This window comes from Onychostoma macrolepis, chromosome 21 (genome assembly GCF_012432095.1).
Source record: "Onychostoma macrolepis isolate SWU-2019 chromosome 21, ASM1243209v1, whole genome shotgun sequence".
Taxonomy (NCBI): domain Eukaryota; kingdom Metazoa; phylum Chordata; class Actinopteri; order Cypriniformes; family Cyprinidae; genus Onychostoma; species Onychostoma macrolepis.
This window is the reverse complement of record NC_081175.1, coordinates 8,133,844-8,154,934: the sequence shown is the minus strand read 5'-3', so window position 1 is coordinate 8,154,934 and position 21,091 is coordinate 8,133,844. Positions and strand designations below refer to the sequence as shown.

Here is a 21,091-nt window from a genome sequence, read left to right as displayed (position 1 = left end):
AAAGAGATATATCTGTGGTACTGGCATGTGAATTTCTGTGAATTAGGTGAATGAAAAGAGGATGAATGAGGAAATACAGACAACGTGTACATAATGGAGTTCCCTTTTGCTTCTTATCGTGCTTGAATAGTTTTAAAACACTTGAATGAATGACAGCATGATCATATACTATAACCCTAGCCAAAGGATACCAGCAAAAGCATATTCATTGTGTTAATATTTTTACAAATGATATTATTTAACATAATTATGCTGCATAAAGTAATTTTTTTTTAATTAATAGTAAAAATTAATTATGTGTTTAACAATACACATTTAGACCTTTTGAAAGTAGGCACATAATTTTAAATATTTTTTTTTCTATCATTTTTAGTTTTATTATTCATTTTATTTATTATTCCACTATTATAGGGTTTCCCAAAGTGTGGGTAGCGAACCCCTGGTTGTTCGTGAGGGAATTGCAGGAGGTTCGTGAGCTGGTACAGTGTATACCATTAATAATAATAATAAAAATAAATAAATAAAACTTTTTTGCAAATAAATGTTACAGGTTTATACAATTGTCATGTAAATCTTAAATCTTAAATGTATAAAAATAACTATATTTTTGGAAAACCCTGTATTTAAATAATTGTGGAAAAAAAATGTAATGCATTGCAAATTAAAGTAATATTATTTTTTATAATTTTCTGAGTGTAATAATAACAATAGCTATAAGTTATTATTAAGCTGTTATCGAAACTCCTGTGTTCATTGGTGCATCCAAAAACACAACACTTGAAATGCCTCTTTGTCGCTGACATTGTATATCTCCAGCAGCTACAGCAAGTAAACAGTAATGGCAGAGTCGGGCTGCTGCTTCACACTCAGGGCTGTCTATGCTTATAAGGCAGCGTCACAAATGGGCGGGACTTTCTACCTTTGGTGACATGTACCTAGGGAGAATCTGAAACTGTTCGTTCTGAGAGACTATCATTTTTTGAGATTATAAAAAAATTAGTGGGTGGATCTTTAGCATTATAGGCTGGTTGTTTTCACACTCTGCAGCCACACAACTGTGTTTAAACACCTTATGAATGTGATTTTTGCATAATAGGTCCCCTTTAAAGGTTTTAATTCAAATCAAATTTCTGTTTGACTTAACCAATCAGACTGTGTCCTGGATGGGATAGTCACTGGCATTCTTTGTGTGGAATTTAAAGGTGGGGCAAGTGATTTCTGGTAACCAATGTTGATGTTTCAAATCACCAAAACAAACACGCCCCTACTTCAAAAGGGTCTCGCCCCTATTTTGATAGCTCTGCCCCACACATACGTACGCAGCCCAGACAACGTTTAGTTCTGTGAAACAAAGCAAAACTCATTATAATCAGTGATGCTGTCTACACTGTATGTGGCACGGCGCCGCGACACGACAAATCCCCGACAGTAAACTGCTGCCAATTTCTATTTATGAGGTAATGACACAAATTTCAAATGATTTTCAGTGGTGTAAAGAGTACTAAGAAATTGTACTTAAGGAAATGTATTGTTACTTAAGGAGTAATTTACCTGAGTACAAGTAAAAGTAATGGAAAATAATATAACTCAAGTAAGAGTAAAAAAGTAGCTTGCTGAAAAACTACTCAAGTTACTGCGTTACAAAGTACTTTAGTATTATTTTTCTATTTTTACCCATGAAAATGAGACAATGTGAGCATTATGGAGCAGGGTTAACCCTAATCCTTACACCCATACACTGTAATGTCTGTTTCACAAGTGAGACCCAGGAAATCCCTTATATGGACAAATGCATGATATCACTACAGCTGATTAGCATGCAGATAGAGACACTTTGACTGATGAAGCCTGGAAGACAATAAACACACAATTGCAATGCAACGCTAATTGACATAGCTTGTATCACAGTATAGAACTGTATAAAAAATATTTTCTGTCTCACTGTGATAAGAAGCAACATGGAACCACAGAAGCAAACGTGGCCCCCTGTCAAGCTTGGCCCCCACTTTGGCCCCCCTAAATTTGGAATCATATCACAGCAAATAATTTTGGGTGAAATGTGCAGTTTGTCCTGTAAACAATATATACAGTGCCCTCCAAAAGTATTGGAACAGTAAAGACAAAATTGCTCTGTTGGCTGTGGAGTCAAGACATTTACATATATGATTAAAAGATGAATATGAGACAAAACTACAGAATGTCACATTTTATTATTGGGTGATTCAACACATAGATGTTTTACCAGTTAAGAAGTTCAGCACTTTTAGAGTTTCAACCCCCTATCTGATGTGAGCATAAGTATTGGAACAGTTGCCTCACAGGTCTTTCTAAGTGATCAGCTGTGTCCTGTTGCATTAATTCTTCAGATATTAAAAGCAGGGAATGTGTCGTATCAGTTATATCCATTACTTCTGCATTCTGAATCTTGCATTTGATGATGACACACACAAACCAGGATGAAGACGAGGGAGCTGACTTTGAGAGAAAAGCAAACAATTTGGATGCTAAAAGAAATGAGGAAGTCAATTAGAGCTCTAGCAAAAACAAAGGGCATGGAGAAATCAAGAGTTTTGAAACCACCAGCGACACCAGCAACCAACAACTACCTGATCGGCTGAGAAAACAACAATAGTTGATGACAGACAAATCATAAAAGCTGTGAAAATGAACCCTAAAAGACATGTCTGTAAAATCACCAACAACTTCCACACAGCAAAATCTCCAGTGTTGAAATCCTAGTGTTAAGGACTTTTAGAGTAAAGTGTTAAAGTTGTGGTGTTGAATTTTAGGGGATTAACAATAGCTAGTGTAAACAGCGCCCTCTGGCCAGTGTAAATACGCAGAGAAACTCTTATAACACTCTGTTGAGTGTTATTAGTCACATCCGGGACATTTGCTCATGTGCGCGCTTGACCCATCTGTAATATTTTTCACAGACGCCATTTTCTTAGACTCGCGATGCGGAGCATAATGAAGACGGAAAACAGCGAAATTAAGTGTTTAATCTTAATCACAATATGTGTTTTGTAATATCATATCGTTTTATAGCGATATTTATGAGGTGTGTGCGCCTAAACTTTTTTTGAAGACATTTCTTCCACTCGCGAGGCGGTCCAGACGAGGACGTTTCTTTTTAAAAGGGAAACGCCGAAAGTTAAGTGTTTTATCTCATTTGTATGTATTTCACAACATCATATTGATTTATAGCGATATTTGTGTGATGTGCACTCCTAAACTTTTGCTCAGAGAAATATTTTCCTTCACTCATGGTGCAGAGAAGACGGGGAAATTGGTTTTATCATGGAAAACACCGAAAGTAAGTGTTTAACCTCATTTACATTTTGTATTTTATAAAATAATATTACTTTATGACAATATTTTTATGCTGTGCGTGCCTAAACGAGCCTAAACGTTTCTCACAGATGCATTTGAATGGCTATGCATTGACGCGGAAGTCGCTTTTAACAGGGGAAACATAAGAAGTAAGTGTTACCTCATTTAAAATTTGTGTTTTATTACATCACATATTGATTAATAGCGATATTTATGTGTTGTGCGCTCTAAACCTTTCTCAGAGAGACATTTTCTTTCACTGGAGATGCGGAGCAGACGGGGAAGTTGGTCTTCTCAAGCAAAACACTGAGTGAGTTAAATTGTTCGTCATTCAAAGTGATTTTGTTCCCTCACAAGTCTTGGAATATGGCACATGAGTCGCATAAACTACTTTAGACACTTTATTATCTTTTTTTTAAAGCATGAACTTGTTTTGTGTTCAGCAAATGTGAATCGTATAGGTTTGGAATTACAACTTTAAGTTAACTGTTCCTTTAATATTGTTACAGATGGTTCATGCTGGCTTAACAGAAAAATTGAAAGGAGATGATGTGCTTGAAGAGTATGAAGCCACCAATACATTAAGCGGGATGAGGAGAGCTTTGTTAGGACACATACCAGAGACATGGGTAAGCCACAATTGCATATTTTAAGATTATTGATTGTCATGCTTAATTTTTTTTTATTATTAAACAATAATAATAAAGAGTCTGATCTCCTTCTAAAAATGTTTCATAAAAAATGCATCAAATGTAAGTTTTTGGTATGCTTGCATTGTCATTTATTTATGTACTGTCCCATTTATGTGCAATCATTTAGGTAGGAGTCCAACCATAAGTGAACAGTAAATGTTTACTTGTACTCATGCCTTTCCACAGATGCCATGTATGACAGTTTCTTCTGTTGATTATTCAAAATATCTATTTTTGTGTTCCTCAGAAGGTCCTACAGGTGTGGAACCACATGAGTATAAATAAATGACGACAGAATTTTCAGTTTTGGGTTAACTATTCTTATATTGTAATTTATACTTGTCCCTGACATTTCACCTGATAAATGGATGTGAAATAATCCTTTTTGTTTTTTCTCCTATTTTACAGGAGCACTTTTGTGATGCTGCAAGTGGGAGTTGGGTATCTTGCTTGGCTGAAAACTGCAGAGAAACACATCTCGTCTTGCTAAAAACTACTCTTTACAAGGAGGTCCAAACACCATTAGCAGAGACTTTGTTCAGTTAGCATTAACATGCATTCTGCCTGGATGCTAATGAATGGGATGCTGTTGTTTAAGCTGATAAATGTAAGCATTATAAACCTCATGACATTAAGTGTACATATGGACCAAATAAGAATATGTATTTTGTGCCTTTGCACTGATTTGCTTTGACATTATGATGTTTTAATTGTTGTAAGAACATGTTCTTTACATGCATTGAAAACATTGAATGTGAAAACATTTTTCTCAGGGAAAAAGATTTACAATGTTTCAATTAAAAATTAAAAATTAATAATTGTAAAAGTGTATTGTTTTGTGGGTTAATTTTTTAAATATTTTTACCTGAACATTGGTGCAGTGTTCACCAGTTGAGGGAGTTAAATTCACTCTTTAAAATTTGCAGTGTAGGTATATGTTTTAATCTGCATTACCATTTTAAAATAAGTATTTACAATATTTACATTAAATCAACATTAAATACACTGGGTGTCTAGGATTAATCACCATAAAGTGTTAAATGTGTATACTTGCTAGTAATAATTTCTTAACACCCTGAGTGATTAAAATTAAACACTAACACAGTGTTCGTATAATAAACACTTTTGTCAGTGTTGTTTTAACACTAGCAAAGATGGACCTGTATGTTCACCCGGAAAGTGATAATTTTAACACCCATGGTGACAAATCTCCCAACATATTTTTGCTGTGCAGAAAGCTGGGGTGATTCTCTGACAATCTACTGTCCTCAGGAGACTTTGACACAGAATTACAGATGCTACTCAGCAAGATACAAACCTCTGACTAGCTCCAAAAATAGAAAGGCAAGATTGGAGTTTGCAAAAAAGCAAAGGTGAGCCAGAAGAGTTTTGGAACTGTGTTTATGGACCGATGAGACAAAGATGAACCTTTATCTAAGTGATGGGAAAGCAAAAATGTGGAGAAAAAAAAGGGAACTGCAATGATCCCAAGTATACAGCCTCATCTGTAAAGCATGGTGGAGGTGGTGTCATGGCATGGGCATGCATGGCTGCCTCTGGAACAGGCCCTCTCAACTTTACTGATGACTTAATGTATGATGACAGTAGCAGAATGAATTTTGAAGTGTACAAAACCATCTTGCCTACCAATATTCAAGAAAATGCTACCAGATTAATTGGGAAGTGTTTCATATTGCATCAGGACAATGACCCAAAACACTCTGCCAGTTCAGTCAAGGAGTTTATAAGGGCAAAGAAATGGAACGTCTTAGATTGGCCAAGTCAATCTCCAGATTTAAATCTGATTGAACATGAATTCCACCAGCTGAAGAGGAGAGTAAGGGCAGAAACTCCCCAAAACAAGCAACAATTGGAATTGGCTGCATTGAAGGCTGGGAAAAGTATTTCAAAGGATGAAACCAAGAGGCTGGTGATGTCTGGGTCACAGTCTCACTTCTGTGATTGTGCACAAGGGATATGCAACTAAATAATAGCTTTTAATCTTTTATATTTGCCTTATGTTCAACTGTCTCAAAACTTATGCTCACATCAATGAGTGGGATGAACTCTAAAAGTGCTGTTCTTTTTATTTTTTAAAACATTTGTGTGTTGAAATGGCTAATAATAAAATGTGACATTCTGTAGTTTTGTCTCATATTCATCTTTTCATCATATTCGCAAATGTCTTGACTCCACAGCCAACAGAACAATTTTGTCTTCACTTTTCCAATACTTTTGGAGGGCACTGTATATACTGTATATATATATATATATATATATATATATATAAAATATCCCCCACATGATTATATGATGGCAAATGCTAAGCTCATGAATATTAATTAGTTGAAATTAGTGAAAAGTGCAGAAGAGTTACCTAGTGATTTCAGCATGGCATAATTCTCCATCTCCATGTCATGACATCACAGTCATTTGAGTCTCCCTCCCTCCCACAAGATGCCACTGGGACATACCCAAAATGAAAATGCCATGAATAGCATTTAAAATGTGGAGTTCTGCTGCCAAATAACCTGTTCTCATATGTATATTTGTATGTATATGCATATATACGCATATATATATATACTGTATATATATATATATATATATATATACTGTATATATATATATATATATATATATATATATATATATATATATTATTATTATTATTATTATTATTATTATTTTTATTTTTATTTTTTTTGGAACAGGTCTCTCTCCATCTTTAATGCATTGTAAAAGGACAGCATGTCATTCACCCAAGAACACACACACAACCATGACTCATCACAAGTGCTGAGGATTACCACAGCAATAAATGGAGACTGTCTGCGTGTCTACAGATTTTATGCATGGAGAAAATGGCAACAACAACAACAAAATAACAAAGATTAGGGTTCTTGCTTTGGGATTATTATTAAAATAAGCTCTGTGACCAACAAAATGTGTCTTGTTCCTTACATGTTTTGTTCATCATGATAATCTTCACAAATGAACACATTTATGAATTTTGAAGCCTAAATACAATTACCTGAAGTAAAAAGTGAAACATAGTAAACGAATGTACACCACGGTCGCATGACATCAACGTCACCCTCACTAAGCTTCTGACAACTCTGTCAGTCTTTGTTACTTACTTTGAGTGTGTATCAGAAGAGCAGAGAAGTTTTGGGACATTATATCACAGACCACGGTGGCCTATCTGGCCTGTCAATCATCCTGTCACAGTTAACATCCTCAAGTACACACACACCACATTTCAGTTAATTTATTTACATACATTCCAAATACAAAATTAACATTATATATTAACAACAATCTTTTATTATTATTATTTTTTTTCTAAATGTTTCTTATTAGCAAACATGAACAGACAGCAAAATATTTCCTCACAGTTCCTCTGCAGAGAGTGCATCCCCTGTACCAGTCCTCTAAGGATGTAGATTCTACAAAGTACTAAATCACCATAATGTTACATGAAAGTTTCAAGAGTATGTTTATAGAGGGCGTTGCACCGATGGGTGGGTTTTGGGTCCTGTGACATTTCTGCCCCATGGCCCCTCCTTTGATCCAGCACTACTGTACATCCAATTAATCAAGACCCAAAGCACAGTAGGAAAAAGCTGAAAAGATCAGTTAACAAGTGGATGGAGGGAGGGCAGCTGGTCTCAGAAAATTGAAGCTATGTGGGAAAACCTGAACATATCGACCACTGAGAGGCAAATGAAAGCAGTAGTTTGCCTGGCTGAAGCTCAGAGAATGCACAGAGAGAATTGGCAGATCACTATGTTGGAGACCTGTTATGCTCACGTCTAAGTCGGTCAAAGAATCGATGCCCGGCAGGTGGAAATGAAGGCCAGAGTAAAAGACTGCACTTACTATAGTGAAGTTCATAACTTTGAGGATCCAGATGGTGAGAGCAAGGTTGACCACTATGAGGATCATGAGGAGTAGGACAAAGAAGTAAAGGCAACGTTTCCGCCAACCGTAGATCCCCACTTTATACACTTGTGGTTTTTCAGTACTTTGGACATTGTTTCTATGAGGGCACTGTTCCTGGGTCATCTGCAAGAAAACACAAATAAAATGTTAATTACGTTAAATTGAAGATTCTGTCAGAGGCCATAAAACTTGATTTAGATATCAACGACTCTTTTTTTGTCCTGATGTAATATTAAAAAATAAATTAAAAAAATACATTAAGAATGCAATAGTGTACATACTGTACGACAACATACTTATTTATTTATTTATTTTTGAGCAATAAAGTCATGTGATCCAGAAAAATGCAGAGAGATGAAATTGGATCACAAGTCAAGAAAAAATAAGTTAAAAGTCTTGGTTGTATAATGTCATGTGCTGCAAATACCCAAAACATTATGGTATTTATAAATTCGTAATTTTATTATAGTATTTTTTAAATTAATTTTTTATCTTGGGGGGGAAAAAAAACATACATTTTGTAACAACAAAAACACATATATTTTGAAAGTAAAGATTGGGATGTGTAACATATTTGTAAAATATGTTTGTTTGTTTTTTTTTTTTTTACAAATTAGCACATTAAAATAGATTTTGAAAATATTTAATGTGTTTCACTGATCTTTAAGGTGCAATGGATGGCAGTTGATTGTCTATCCTTTAAGCTCCTTGAGTCTGCACTTCTGCACTGATAAATCTTGAATAGTCTTTATTTGTGCTTATGCTAATACTCCAGTAACAAAAGAGAAAAGACACTGTACATTTCAAGAGCCATAATAATTGACTAATATCTCTGCACAGAATAGAATTTGCTGTCGACAGCATTTTGAGCAGAACTCTTTGTTGGCAGAGTCAATCGCATTTGACAAGCACGCACATTCAGGCAGCACTGAAACAAATGACTTCAGACAGCTCTGTGAAAGTTCCAACGTACAGGAATGAAAAATGAAAAATTCTATGAGTTTCCCGTTCTACATATCATAGCGTTTTACTACCCATTCTGCCCTGATCATCAACTCCTCATATTGTATAATCACCCTCATTTTAAGTGCACAATCTGTCATGATATAGCACTTCAAAGGGAATCGCAAAGCATGTCAAGCTTATTATTATTAAAATAGGCTCTGATATCAATTGTATTTGAGCAATGGGAAATTTGATCATCTGCAATATATTTGAGCACCCTTGCCCTTTTTAGCATCCTCTCTGTCTTATTGTAAGTTTCAATGGATGTAAATGTGTGTAGTAAGGACACTGCAATAAAGAACAATAGTAAAAAAAAAAAAAAAAGGGCCATTGGGAAAAGGCCATTTGCCCTATTTAGAACAAAATTGTTCATTTAGAAAAAAAAAAAAATGTATATAAATTTTAATGTATATAAATAGTAATTACTGGGGTTCAAGCATTTAAGGTGGTCTTGATGTACACTGTAAAAAAACAAACACTTTTTTACACTGTAAAAAAAAAAAAAAAAAAAGAAAAAAAAAAGTTGAGCCAAATTAAAATTTTAAGGCAACCAGCTTCAGCAGATTTTTTGCGCTTGCTCAACTTATTTTTGTGGGAGATTCTAAATTTTTTGTTGTATAAACTTAAAATGACAAGTTGAGAAAACTCAAAAATCTGCTGAAGCTGGTTGCCTTAAAATTTTAAGTTGGCTTTTTTTTTTTTTTTTTTTACAGTGTATGGGTGACAGTTAAACACATCCAAAATGGAGAATTGGCTCACAAGACACACTGAATTTAAATGATTAAACTAGTTTATTAATACTATATAAGCATATTTACACATACAAACACACACACACACACACACACACACACACATACACAGACATACATGCGCACACATTTTGTTGCAGATATAGATATTTGAAATAAGTGATAGGTGACACAAAATTTATTGCAAGTCTTCTCTTTTTAAGAGTTTAGATGTAATTTTCAGGTTTCACTGTAATCATAATCTGGCAAAATTGTAAAAACTGATATGTCTGTATGAACAAAACGATAAAATTTGGCTCAGTGACATTTAAAATGTTATAACAGCGATTTTATAATGTTTAAAGGTTCCATGGCATGAAAATTTCACTTCATGAGGTTTTTTTAACATTAATATGAGTTCTCCTAGCCTGCCTATGGTCCCCCAGTGGCTAGAAAAGGCGATAGGTGTAAACCGAGCCCTGGGTATTCTGCTTCGCCTTTGAGAAAATTAAAGCTCAGATGGCCCAATCTGGAATCTTCCCTTCATGTCGTCATACGGGGAAAGGTTACCTCCCCTTTCTCTGCTTTGCCCGCCCATGAGAAAATTAGCTACTACCGTGCGAGGCCAGCTCAATATTTTTTTTTTCCTTGAGAGACATCATGGCTTGCCATTGCGATACATCAACTGTCAACATTAGCACATAGTAGCGCAAGCTGGTTAAGGGCACACACCCACCCTCCATCTTGCCCCACCTCTCTCGTCCTTAAAGCTACAGACACAGAAATGGCACGTCCTAAGGAAAGCTCATTGTGGGACTGGCTCATAGTGGCTGAAATTCTGCACCAAGGCTGAATTTCGGGAAACAGACTTCAGATACAGTATTAGGGACCACTTAGGCCTATATAAAAGCATCCAAAAAGCAGCATGCCATGGGACCTTTAAGCATGAATCCATAAGGAAACCTATTGAGCAGTACTGTTTAAGAGTTTAATAAGCCCATTAGTGGTCTTCTGCTGCTATCTAGTGGTTATAAATTGCAATTTCTCATACAACACTGTGTTTTTAACCTTTATAACAATTATAGTGTTATTTTTTGCCCGATCTCTCTTAAATTTTGCATGCTTGTTTAGAATGAAAGTATGCATCATTTTAGACAGTTTTGAGAAGTTCTTTTAGTATTAATAGGCCTTTGGGTACACCATGTAAAGAACATATTATAAAATGACCGGTTTATAGTTGTCCAAATGCAAATGTTCAACATTAGTTTTTGATAATTATTGACCTAGTGAGTCTACAGAATTGTACTGCACTGATTTTATTGATTTTCAGTTAAAAACTGAGGGCTAGTTCACAAAAGTAGTTTTTTTTTTTTTTTTTTTATAATCTCAAATACTTGAACAGTTTGATTGACAGCAGTGATCCTAGAGGCAAATATGTTCAGAATTAGATCTATCATATGATATGAAGATACAGTGTATTTGTGAATATATGAACAATTTTTATCAATTTGAGGCCTTTTACCATAGAAATCTTGTGTTTTTGAAGATCTCTATGAAACTTTGCATGCTTGTTAAGAGTCGTCTGTCACATGTTTTCACCAAGTTTCGTAAAGTTTTGAGTTTTCGTTTAGGTTTTATAAGCTTTTGGGTATATGTGGCCACGCCCCTTTTCTAAATGACCCATTATAGCTAACCAAAGGACAAAATTCAACTTTATTTTTTTTTTTTTTTGATAATTATTAATCTAGGGAGTGCAGAGAATTTTTCTGTTGTGGTTTGATCGAGATTGAGCAAAAAACCTAGGACTAGTTCGCAAAAGTAGGTTTTTAACATTTAATATTTAATGAACGACTTGATTGACTGCATTAGTCCCATATATATATACATAGTCCACAAGAGGACCTGGTGTGCCAGCCTGTAAAGGGGGCATGAGCGCAGACCCCCCTGCCGATTTATGTAGGAGACCACCGATGTGTTGTCTGTGTGGACAAGCATATGGTGCCCCCTTAGGTCTGGAAGGAGGTGTTTTAGAGCTCGAAACATGGCCAACATCTCTAGGCAGTTGATGTGCCACGTAAGATGATGGCCTTCCCACAGACCTCAGGCAGAGTGGCCACTCATGACCGCCCCCAACCCATGAGGGAGGCGTCTGTCGTTAGTGTTATGCGATGACAAGGAGCCCCCAATGATGGGCCTTGAGACAGGAACCAAGGTTTCTTCCACATGTCTAAGGCACATAAGCATTGCCGCGTGACCTTGATTGTGCGAAGCCGGTTCCCCCTCGGAGAAAACCCCTTGGTCCTGAGCCACCACTGCAAGGGTCTCATGTACAGCAGACCAAAAGGTGTCACATTGGACAAAGCTGTCATCAGACCCAACATTCTCTGAAACTGTTTGACAGTGAGTGATTGGCCTTCCCTCACTCCCCTCACGGCTATGAGAATCGCTTCGATACAAGCAGGAGACAACTGTGCCTGCATCTAATCCCATACCATGCCCAGATAAGTGGTTCTTTGAAGTGGAGAAAGCACACTCTTCTTGGCGTTCAGCCATAACCCTAGCTCTCGATGCCGAGCCGCCATCTGCTCTGACTGAGCTAAAATCAACCAATCGTCGATGTAATTCAGTATGTGAATGCCCTAGAGTCGCAACGGAGCCAAGGCAGCATCCACACACTTCGTGAAAGTGCGGGGTGAGAGTGATAGGCCGAATGGAAGAACCCGATATTGGTATGCTTCGCCCCCGAAAGCAAACCTCAGGAACTTCCTGTGTTGAGGAAGGATGGATACATGGAAGTATGCGTCCTTGAGATCTATTGTGACAAACCAGTCCTCGGACCTGATCTGAGACATGATCTGTTTGATAGTGAGCATCTTGTACCGAAATCGTTTGATAGTGCAGTTCAATAGATGCAGATCTATTATCGGACGCAACCCCCCATCCTTCTTCGGAACGATGAATAACGGCTGTAGAACCCTGATTCTCTCTCTTTCTATGGCCTCCTACCTCAAGAGAGTTCTAATTCTTGTTCCAATACCACAGCCTGCTCGGGGCCCACTAATGTAAGCGTCCTGTTTCTCAGCTGGCCATTCGATGTTCAGTTTGGCTACAGCACAAGCTCCTCATACGCGAGGGACTGCGGTGGCGAATCAACCGTGTCGACGCTCATCACATCAACCTCCTCGGAGGAAGATAGATGAAGTGCCTGGCCCTCTCTCCAGGGGGAAAGAAACTGCGGGGTGGGCTTCCGATCCCTGAGAGGGGGCCGTGGATCTAGCGGGTGAAGACCGAGATAAGAACGAGCCCGTCTCGGATCCCTTCACTAAATCCACTTGCGATCCCCATGATAACAGCCGCCGCTGTGCCTCAGCTTTCATCGAAGACAGCCAGGTGGGAGCGGAGCACACAGAGTGGGAGAAGCTCAAAGTCATGACAGGCAGCCCCCTCGAGAGCTCCCAAACAGATGAAGCACAATCTGAAGCACTGTCTGCTCGCCACATCTTTCTTGTATTTGCAGAGTTTCACCGACTGACTGAGTGCTTTGCATACGTTCACACACACACCACAGATGCGCTCGCTGAAGAGCAGAAGCTAACGTGTGCGCTTGCCAGATGCACCTTTATGCTTCCTGGTCGCTCACATCACCCCGCTCGTGACGTCTCGCTTCACTATTGGACTGATTTCACACATGCTTCAGTATGATGTCTCGCCGGGGGCATTCCCAAAGCGTTCGATGCAGCTCGAGTTCCTAAAGGGGAAGCTCAATTTTATTTATGCAAAGTGTAGTTGAAAACAACAGCCAGGTTTCTCTCAACTGCAATTAAATACACCCTAAAAGAACACTAAAAAATGTATGTCTTGAAAACATTCTGAAGATGTTCCTGGGCTCATAGAAAAGTAATCAGCACTCTACACTGTTGGTTCCTCGGGGAGAGGCTGAGATGGCAAGTTACTCATCTGTGAACTGAAGTGTTAGTGCCCTGCCCTTGTCAACGGAAAACATTACAGGTAACAGGTACTGGTAACAAAATAAAGGAAAGTTACTTAAAGCTGAAGTTTAAGCAAATACGACACAATGGCATAATGAATATGTTAATTAGCATATGATGTCATCTAGACTAGCAACATTTAGTAACTTCTCAAGCAGGCTTTAGCTACTTTCCATTGAAAATAGTTGGCAACTCTGCAACCACCCAACTACACACACTTTCAACAGGAAAATTTTCTTAAAATATCAATAAAATGTAACTTTCAAATTGTTATTGGTTTCCTACTGATCGTGTATTTTTCACTTTTTAGTTTAACAGAACATGTAAATGTGGCCAGCTCTCCACCAATTGAATTTATTATCCATATTGTTAGTTATTATTATTATTATTATTATTATTATTATTACTACTACTACATTATTACACAATCATACCCAGTCACAAGAAAAAAAAAAATATATATATAACTTTATATCACTTGTTCCCTTTAACACTGTGAATGGATCACATACTGTCTGTATTTGCTACTTTTGGCTTTTATTAACATAACTGAAATAGACCGTGCCATTGACCAACTAAAACTAATGGCGCAGGTTTTTTTTTTTTTGAGCGCATTAGTAATATGTGCCTATAGGCACAATGCACGTACACTTTGCTTATTACACACACAGGGATGAGCAGCAGCACACAAACATGCCAAATACTATTAACAATTAAAGTATTACAATGTAAAAGATTATTAATGTGTAGGCTACATAAATATTTACATAATAACATATTTTCTTTATATACTTCTTCTAGGATTCATTTTCAGGAAGTATAATATTTTGTTTCATTGCTATAATTATATCTGCCATTAAAACAAAAACATCCAAATTCTATAGCGCCACTTTTGTGTTGCCTTGAGGAAATTAAAGCCTGGATGGCAGTATTTTAAAAAAATTTTTATTTAATAAGGATAAGACAAAAGTTATATCGTTTACTCCAGAGGGTGCCTGTGGGTCTCCTGACCTGGATTTAGGTGTTTTAAAAACATTTGTGAAGCCTTCTGTAAAAAAAACCTTGTGTTTTAATGGATAATGATTTTAATTTGGTTAATTTGGTAATTAAATCTCTCTAAGATTAAATCTTTTCTGTCTTTTAAAGATTTTAAAAGAATTATACACATTTTTATTTCATCCCGTCTTGACTACTGTAATGAACTTTATGTAGCTTTCCTATAGCTCAAATAGTAGAGCATGGCGCTAGCAACGCCAAGATCATGGGTTCGATTCCCAGGGAAAGCAAGAGCTGATAAAATGTAAAAACTGTAACTTGAATGCAATGTAAGTCACTTTGGATAAAAGCGTCTGCTAAATGCATAAATGTAAATGTAGGCATTAGTCAGACCTCCCTCACCAGACTGCAGATGGTTCAGAATGCTGCAGCTCGCTTGCTAATGGGAACACGAAAAGCGGGAACATATTACTCCCATTTTGGCCTCTCCTCATTGGCTCCCTGTTCGTTTTAGAATTGATTTTAAGATTTTAATCTTAGTTTTTAAATCATTAAACGGTCTGGCACCGACATATATCTCAAGACTTAATACAGCCATATGCTCCGTCGAGGGGACTTAGCAAATAGTCTTAGAGTTCGTACTTGACTAACTGGGGCCCAGGTCAGGAAGCAGACAGACTGGCTAAACCGACCGTCTGCTAGCCGCCTCACGTCACAGAAGTAAGTTAATTTTCAGCACATAGAGACTCCTTCACCTAGATATCACACTATAGAGATTGTGCCTGTTCCCCGAACTAGAAAATACAGAAAACATCCAAACCAAAGTAAGAGTAACAATTTAATTGATGTTCAACAAATAAAAACAGATATAATACAGATAAACAAATGATAAAGCTTGGCTTAATGAATATTAGATCCCTTTCTACAAAATCACTTTTTGTAAATGATATGATCTACTCATTGTTGAAATCATACTCTAGATTTAATACTGTCACATGGAATTGATGTCAGTGGCAATTTTGCAGCAGAGTGATGATATCTCAGATCATTATCTAGTTTCATGTATATTCCACATAGCTAAAGCTGTAAAGCCAACTCCTTGTTACAAATATGGTAGAACCATCACTTCTACCACAAAAAAACTGCTTATAAATAATCTTCCTGATTTATGTCAGTTCCTCAGCATATCTGTAACAGGGCTGGCAAGACGTGAGACATGCAGATCCATGTGCAAGCTTTTATTTAAAGGCATGGTCATAAATACAGGCAGGGTCGAAACAATGGCAAACAGGTATGGCAGGGACAAGACAAAGAGTAATCCTAGGACAAGCATGGGTCAACGATCAGCAAACAGTCTCCAGAGGGGCTAGACAAGAGAGGTAATCCAAAACGTAAGCAATAGTCCAGGCAGGGGAAAACACAATCCCAAACAGGCAAGACTAGGAAACTAACAGGGCTCTGTAGAGTAGCTAACAACTAGAACAGTGATAAATGCATACAATACTCGGCAGTGAGGGAGAGAAAGTCCATGGCTTAAGTAGGGTGTGTGATCAGTGCAATCAGCAGTGTGATCAGTACAATCAGCTGTGTGTGCAATCAGTGCAATGGATGATGGGAAATTGAGTCCAGTGTGATGTGTGCTGTGAGAGTCAATGTGGTGAGCGAGTGACCTCTGGTGGTGAGTGAACAGAAGTTCATAGACCGGATTTGTGACAATATCCAATAGCTCAGAACAACTTGATGATGTAACAGAAACTATGGACTCTCTGTTTTCTAGCACTTTAGATTCGGTTGCTCCTTTACGCTTAAGGAAGATTAAGGAAAAGAGTCCAACACCGTGGTATAATGAGCACACTCGGTCCTTAAAGAGAGCAGCCCGGAAAATGGAGCACAGCTGGAGAAAAACAAAATTAGAGGTATTTCGTATTGCTTGGCGGGAAAATACTCTCTCCTACAGGAAAGCCTTAAAAACTGCTAGATCTGCTTAATTTAAGTCTCTTTTAGAAGAAAACAAACACAACCCCAAGTATTTATTCAATACAGTGGCTAAATTAACAAAACATATAGCATCAGCAGGTGCATACATTACACAGCAGCACAGTAGTAATGACTTTATGAACTACTTTACTTCCAAGATCGAAACTATTAGAGATACAATTGTAACCATGCAGCTGTCAGCCACAGTATCGCATCAGATAGTACGCTATAGATCCCCTGAGGAACAATTCCACTCATTCTCTTCGATTGGAAATGAAGAATTGTATAAACTTGTTAAATCATCTAAACCAACAACCTGTATGTTAGACCCTGTTCCATCTAAGCTCCTAAAAGTAATAGTAATAGATTCTTTTCTGACTGTTATTAACGCATCATTGTCATTAGATTATGTTCCAAAAATCTTCAAACTGGCTGTTATTAAGCCTCTCATTAAAAAAACACAACTTGACCCCAAATAATTAATAAATTACAGACCGATCTCGAATGACACTATTGACCACAACATTCTTTTAAATAGACTGGAAAATGATGTTGGCATTAGAGGAAGTGCACTGGCATGGTTCAAATCTTACTTATCTGACCGATATCAATTCGTGGCAGTAAATGAAGAGGTATCATACCAATCACAAGTGCAGTATGGAGTACCTCAAGGCTCTGTAGTTGGCCCCTTACTTTTCACGCTTTACATGTTACCTTTGCGAGATATCATTAGGAAACATGGTGTTAGCTTTCACTGTTAGGCTGATGATACTCAGCTCTATATTTCTTCGCGACCTGTTGAAACTTACCGATTTGCAAAACTAACGTAATGTATAGTTGATATCACAAACTGGATGACGAGCAATTTCTTACTGCTAAATTCTGAAAAAAACAGAGGTGATTAATTAATGGACCAAAAACTTTTGCATGTAATAACCTAGATCACTGTCTAATACTTGATGGCTGCTCTGTAAATTCTTTGTCATCAGCTAGGAACCTAGGCGTACTTTTTGATAGCAAACTTTCCTTCGAAAAACATGTTTCTAGCATTTGTAAAACTGCATTTTTCCATCTTAAAAATATATCTAAATTACGACCTATGCTCTCAATGTCAAATGCAGAAACATGAATTAATGCGTTCATGACCTCAAGGCTAGATTATTGTAATGCTTTATTGGGCGTTTGCTCTGCACGTTTAATAAACAAACTCCAGCTTGTTCAAAATGCAGCAGCTAGAGTTCTTACTAGAACCAGGACGTATGACCACATTAGCTCGGTTCTGTCAACAATGCACTGGCTCCCTGTTAAACATTGTATACATTTTAAGATCTTGCTAATTACATATAAGGCCCTGAATGGTTTGGCAGCTCAGTAGTTGAGTGAGCTCTTATCACACTATAGTCCTTCACATCTGCTGTGATCTCAAAACTCTGGCCATTTGATAATACCTAGAATATCAAAATCAACTGCGGGCGGGAGATCATTTTCCTATTTAGTGCCCAAACTCTGGAACAATGTACCTAACACTGTTCGGGAAGCAGACACAGTCTGTCAGTTTAAATCTAGATTAAAGACCCATCACTTTAACCTGGTTTACACATAATACACTATCAGATTTCTATAATTCAAATCCATTAAAGGATTGTTAGGCTGCATTAATTAGGTCAACCGGAACCGGGAACACTTCCCAAAACACCCGATGTACTTGTTACATTGTTAGAAGAATGGCATCTACGCTAATATTAGTCTGTTTCTTTCTTATTCCGAGGTCACCGCTGCCACCAGATCCAGACTGTATCCAGATCAGATGGTCACTGCAGCCACCCGGATCCAGATCAGATGGTGGATCAGCACCTAGAGATGACCTCTACAGCCCTGAACGTCAGCGGAGACCAGGACAACTAGATGAGCCCCAGAGACTGATCCCCAGTGAAGACCCTGTCACCTAGACGACCATCGGGACAAGACCACAGGAACCAGATGAGTCCTCTGCACAATCTGACTCTGCTTTAGCCTAGATTTAAACTGCTGATTTTGTCTGGCCAGAGGAGAATAACACTATTTTGACACACTATTTCCCTGTTTAAATACTGTAAAGCTGATATAAAGCCACCCAGCTTTATATCAAGCTGATGTAAAGCTGCTTTGACACAATTTGCATTGTTAAAAGCCATATACAAATAATAGTGACTTAGGTTCCGCTGACCATTCATTGTTAGCTGTCACTCGTGTAAGGCTGAAGAGTAGGGGTGACCGTGCATTTGCAGTGGCGGGCCCTAGACTTTGGAATAATCTGCCAAATAATTTCATCTTCGAAAGGCCCAAACACTTACTGTTTTTAAGTCTAGCTTAAAAATCTACTTTTATAATCTGGCGTTTAACATGGTGTGAGAGCTGCTATTTTATTTTATTTTATTATTATTATTTTTTTTTTTATTTCATTATTTTATTTTATTTTATTTTATTATTTTATTTCATAATATTTTTTTACTTTGTTATTCTATTTGTCATATTGTCTTATTCATGCTTGTACAGCACTTGTTTCTAAAAAAGTGCTTTATAAATAAACTTTGACTTTTACTTTGACTAAATATAAAAATGCCTACATGTCATAATGGATAGTCATTGCATGTATCAGAATTAGCCTACCAATTTGCTCGCGCATGAGCAGCTCCGTTTCCTCGCGTTTGCAAATTCCGCCGTGTAAATAGCGAATCCACATGGCGCAAGCGCAACTGGCTCGAAAAGGGAATGGGAGGTGAAACTAAGACTCTGTTTGGTTTATTGCATGTTATGCCTAAAACACACCCATTACTCATTAAGAGAATAGGGACAACCCTTTTAGACCATGCGCCGGGAACGCTGACCTTTTTTCCCGTCGTGAAAGTAGCAGAAGTGGATTCGGATACGCCCTAAGTGCACCTGCACCGTGCGCTTTAGACCATGTGCTTAGATCGTTAAAATAGGGCCCAAAACTCTGTTGTGTATTTCAGATGCTGTCACATTCCATAATCTTATCATCTGCAAACTGCAAATCAGTTGCACCATAGCACACATAATGGACTTACAGGCATTACAATGGACTGTAAAGATTTTTCAACGGAATTTGGTCTTCATGAAAAATATTTTGAGTTTCTATTTGGTTTTACCTCTTTATGTATTCATGTTCAGTGCCATTTGTCATTTATTAATTTACTCAGTTAATAATTTATTCACATTTAAATAAGTAAAATAAATAAATAAATTATTGATTGATTGATTGACTGATTGTACTTAGAATTACCTAATTGAGAAAACTAATCATTGACAAGTTGTGTGCATAAAAAAAAAATAAAAAAAATAAAAGAAAATTACAAAATGGGTAAATTTTGAATTCAAGCAATCTTTAAATATGGTGAGACCACAAAGCACAGATCTGAATTCTACACTAACAGTTGTTTTCAAGGCTCAATGTAGAGTGTGGAGGCTCAGGATTTAAATCTAAATCTGCTTTTATAACAAATGTCATATGTACCCTTTGTTCTTTTTGTGAGTCTGGCAGGTTGCATTGCTTGAAATTTTAGAAAGGATGATGCTTTACTTTTGGCTCTAAAAAAGAGGATTGTCAGAAAGCTGCAGAACATGAAACACCTGCTTGTAGTTTAGCCTCCCTCCCTGGTGCCTACACTTATTGGCAGCTCACTGGAAGAGCTGCAGGCCCATGCTGTCACCTTCAAGAGCAGTGCTCTTATACACTCACCCATTCCTCTGTTTCTCTACATTGCTTATACAGTAGCTAAAAGCTAATACATGAACCATTTAGTTTCTTTTAACACTTTAGTTCTTTAGTTAGTTCTTTTAAACAATCATCCAGCACAAAGTGTATTTGTTTTATTTGTACATTTAGCATTACACGGATTTTGTCATAGAGACTTCTGAGGCCACTTGTTTCCTCTGGGCGGTCATCTGAACAGTCTTGTGACTGTGCCTAAGCATGCACCTTCACAGTTTTACACTGACTGCAAGACTTTGTTTCCTCTAAAAAAAAATCATAACCAAGAAGTACAAGAAGCCTATGGAGATAAATGTGGTAATCTAAATATACAGATAAACTAACCAAATAGTTTGTAGACCTACACTACCATTTAAAAGATTTGGGTTGGTAAGAGTTTTTGAAAGTCTCCTTTGCTAAATGCAGCCAAGGTTGCATTTATTCTGCCAAAGTAAGTGACAAATTTTTCAGCAGTCTTTAAACTCACATGATCCTTTAGAAATCATTCTGTTGAGAACAGTTGTTCTGTTTAATATTTTTGTTTAAACCATAATAATTTTTTATTTTTATTTTTTTCAGGATTCTTGGATGAATATAATCTAGCTATGAAAACCCATTTCCGCCACTGAATAAAAAATAAAACAAGGTAATTACGACTTTTTATCTCACAAT

At 37.1% G+C, this 21,091-nt stretch overlaps 1 protein-coding gene and 1 long non-coding RNA gene across 7 annotated transcripts in view; one reads left to right on the top strand and one right to left on the bottom strand.

The window, feature by feature from the left end:
• The window catches only part of sgcd (sarcoglycan, delta (dystrophin-associated glycoprotein)), a 364,688-nt gene that overhangs the window by 139,110 nt on the left and 204,487 nt on the right, over nt 1–21,091 (bottom strand). For all 5 annotated transcript variants that reach the window (XM_058758921.1, XM_058758924.1, XM_058758923.1 and 2 more), the window contains one exon: nt 7,908–8,093. In XM_058758921.1, the coding sequence (XP_058614904.1) occupies nt 7,908–8,093 (186 nt within the window). The remainder of the gene's footprint in view (nt 1–7,907; nt 8,094–21,091) is intronic.
• Nucleotides 2,222–6,167, top strand: LOC131529290 (uncharacterized). Of its 2 annotated transcripts, XR_009268048.1 has the most exons (6): nt 2,222–3,316; nt 3,423–3,482; nt 3,576–3,643; nt 3,843–3,962; nt 4,434–4,632; nt 5,260–6,167. It is a non-coding gene; the product is annotated as an uncharacterized LOC131529290 (long non-coding RNA). The 2 variants fall into 2 exon arrangements; XR_009268047.1 differs by having other exon boundaries at nt 4,434–6,167.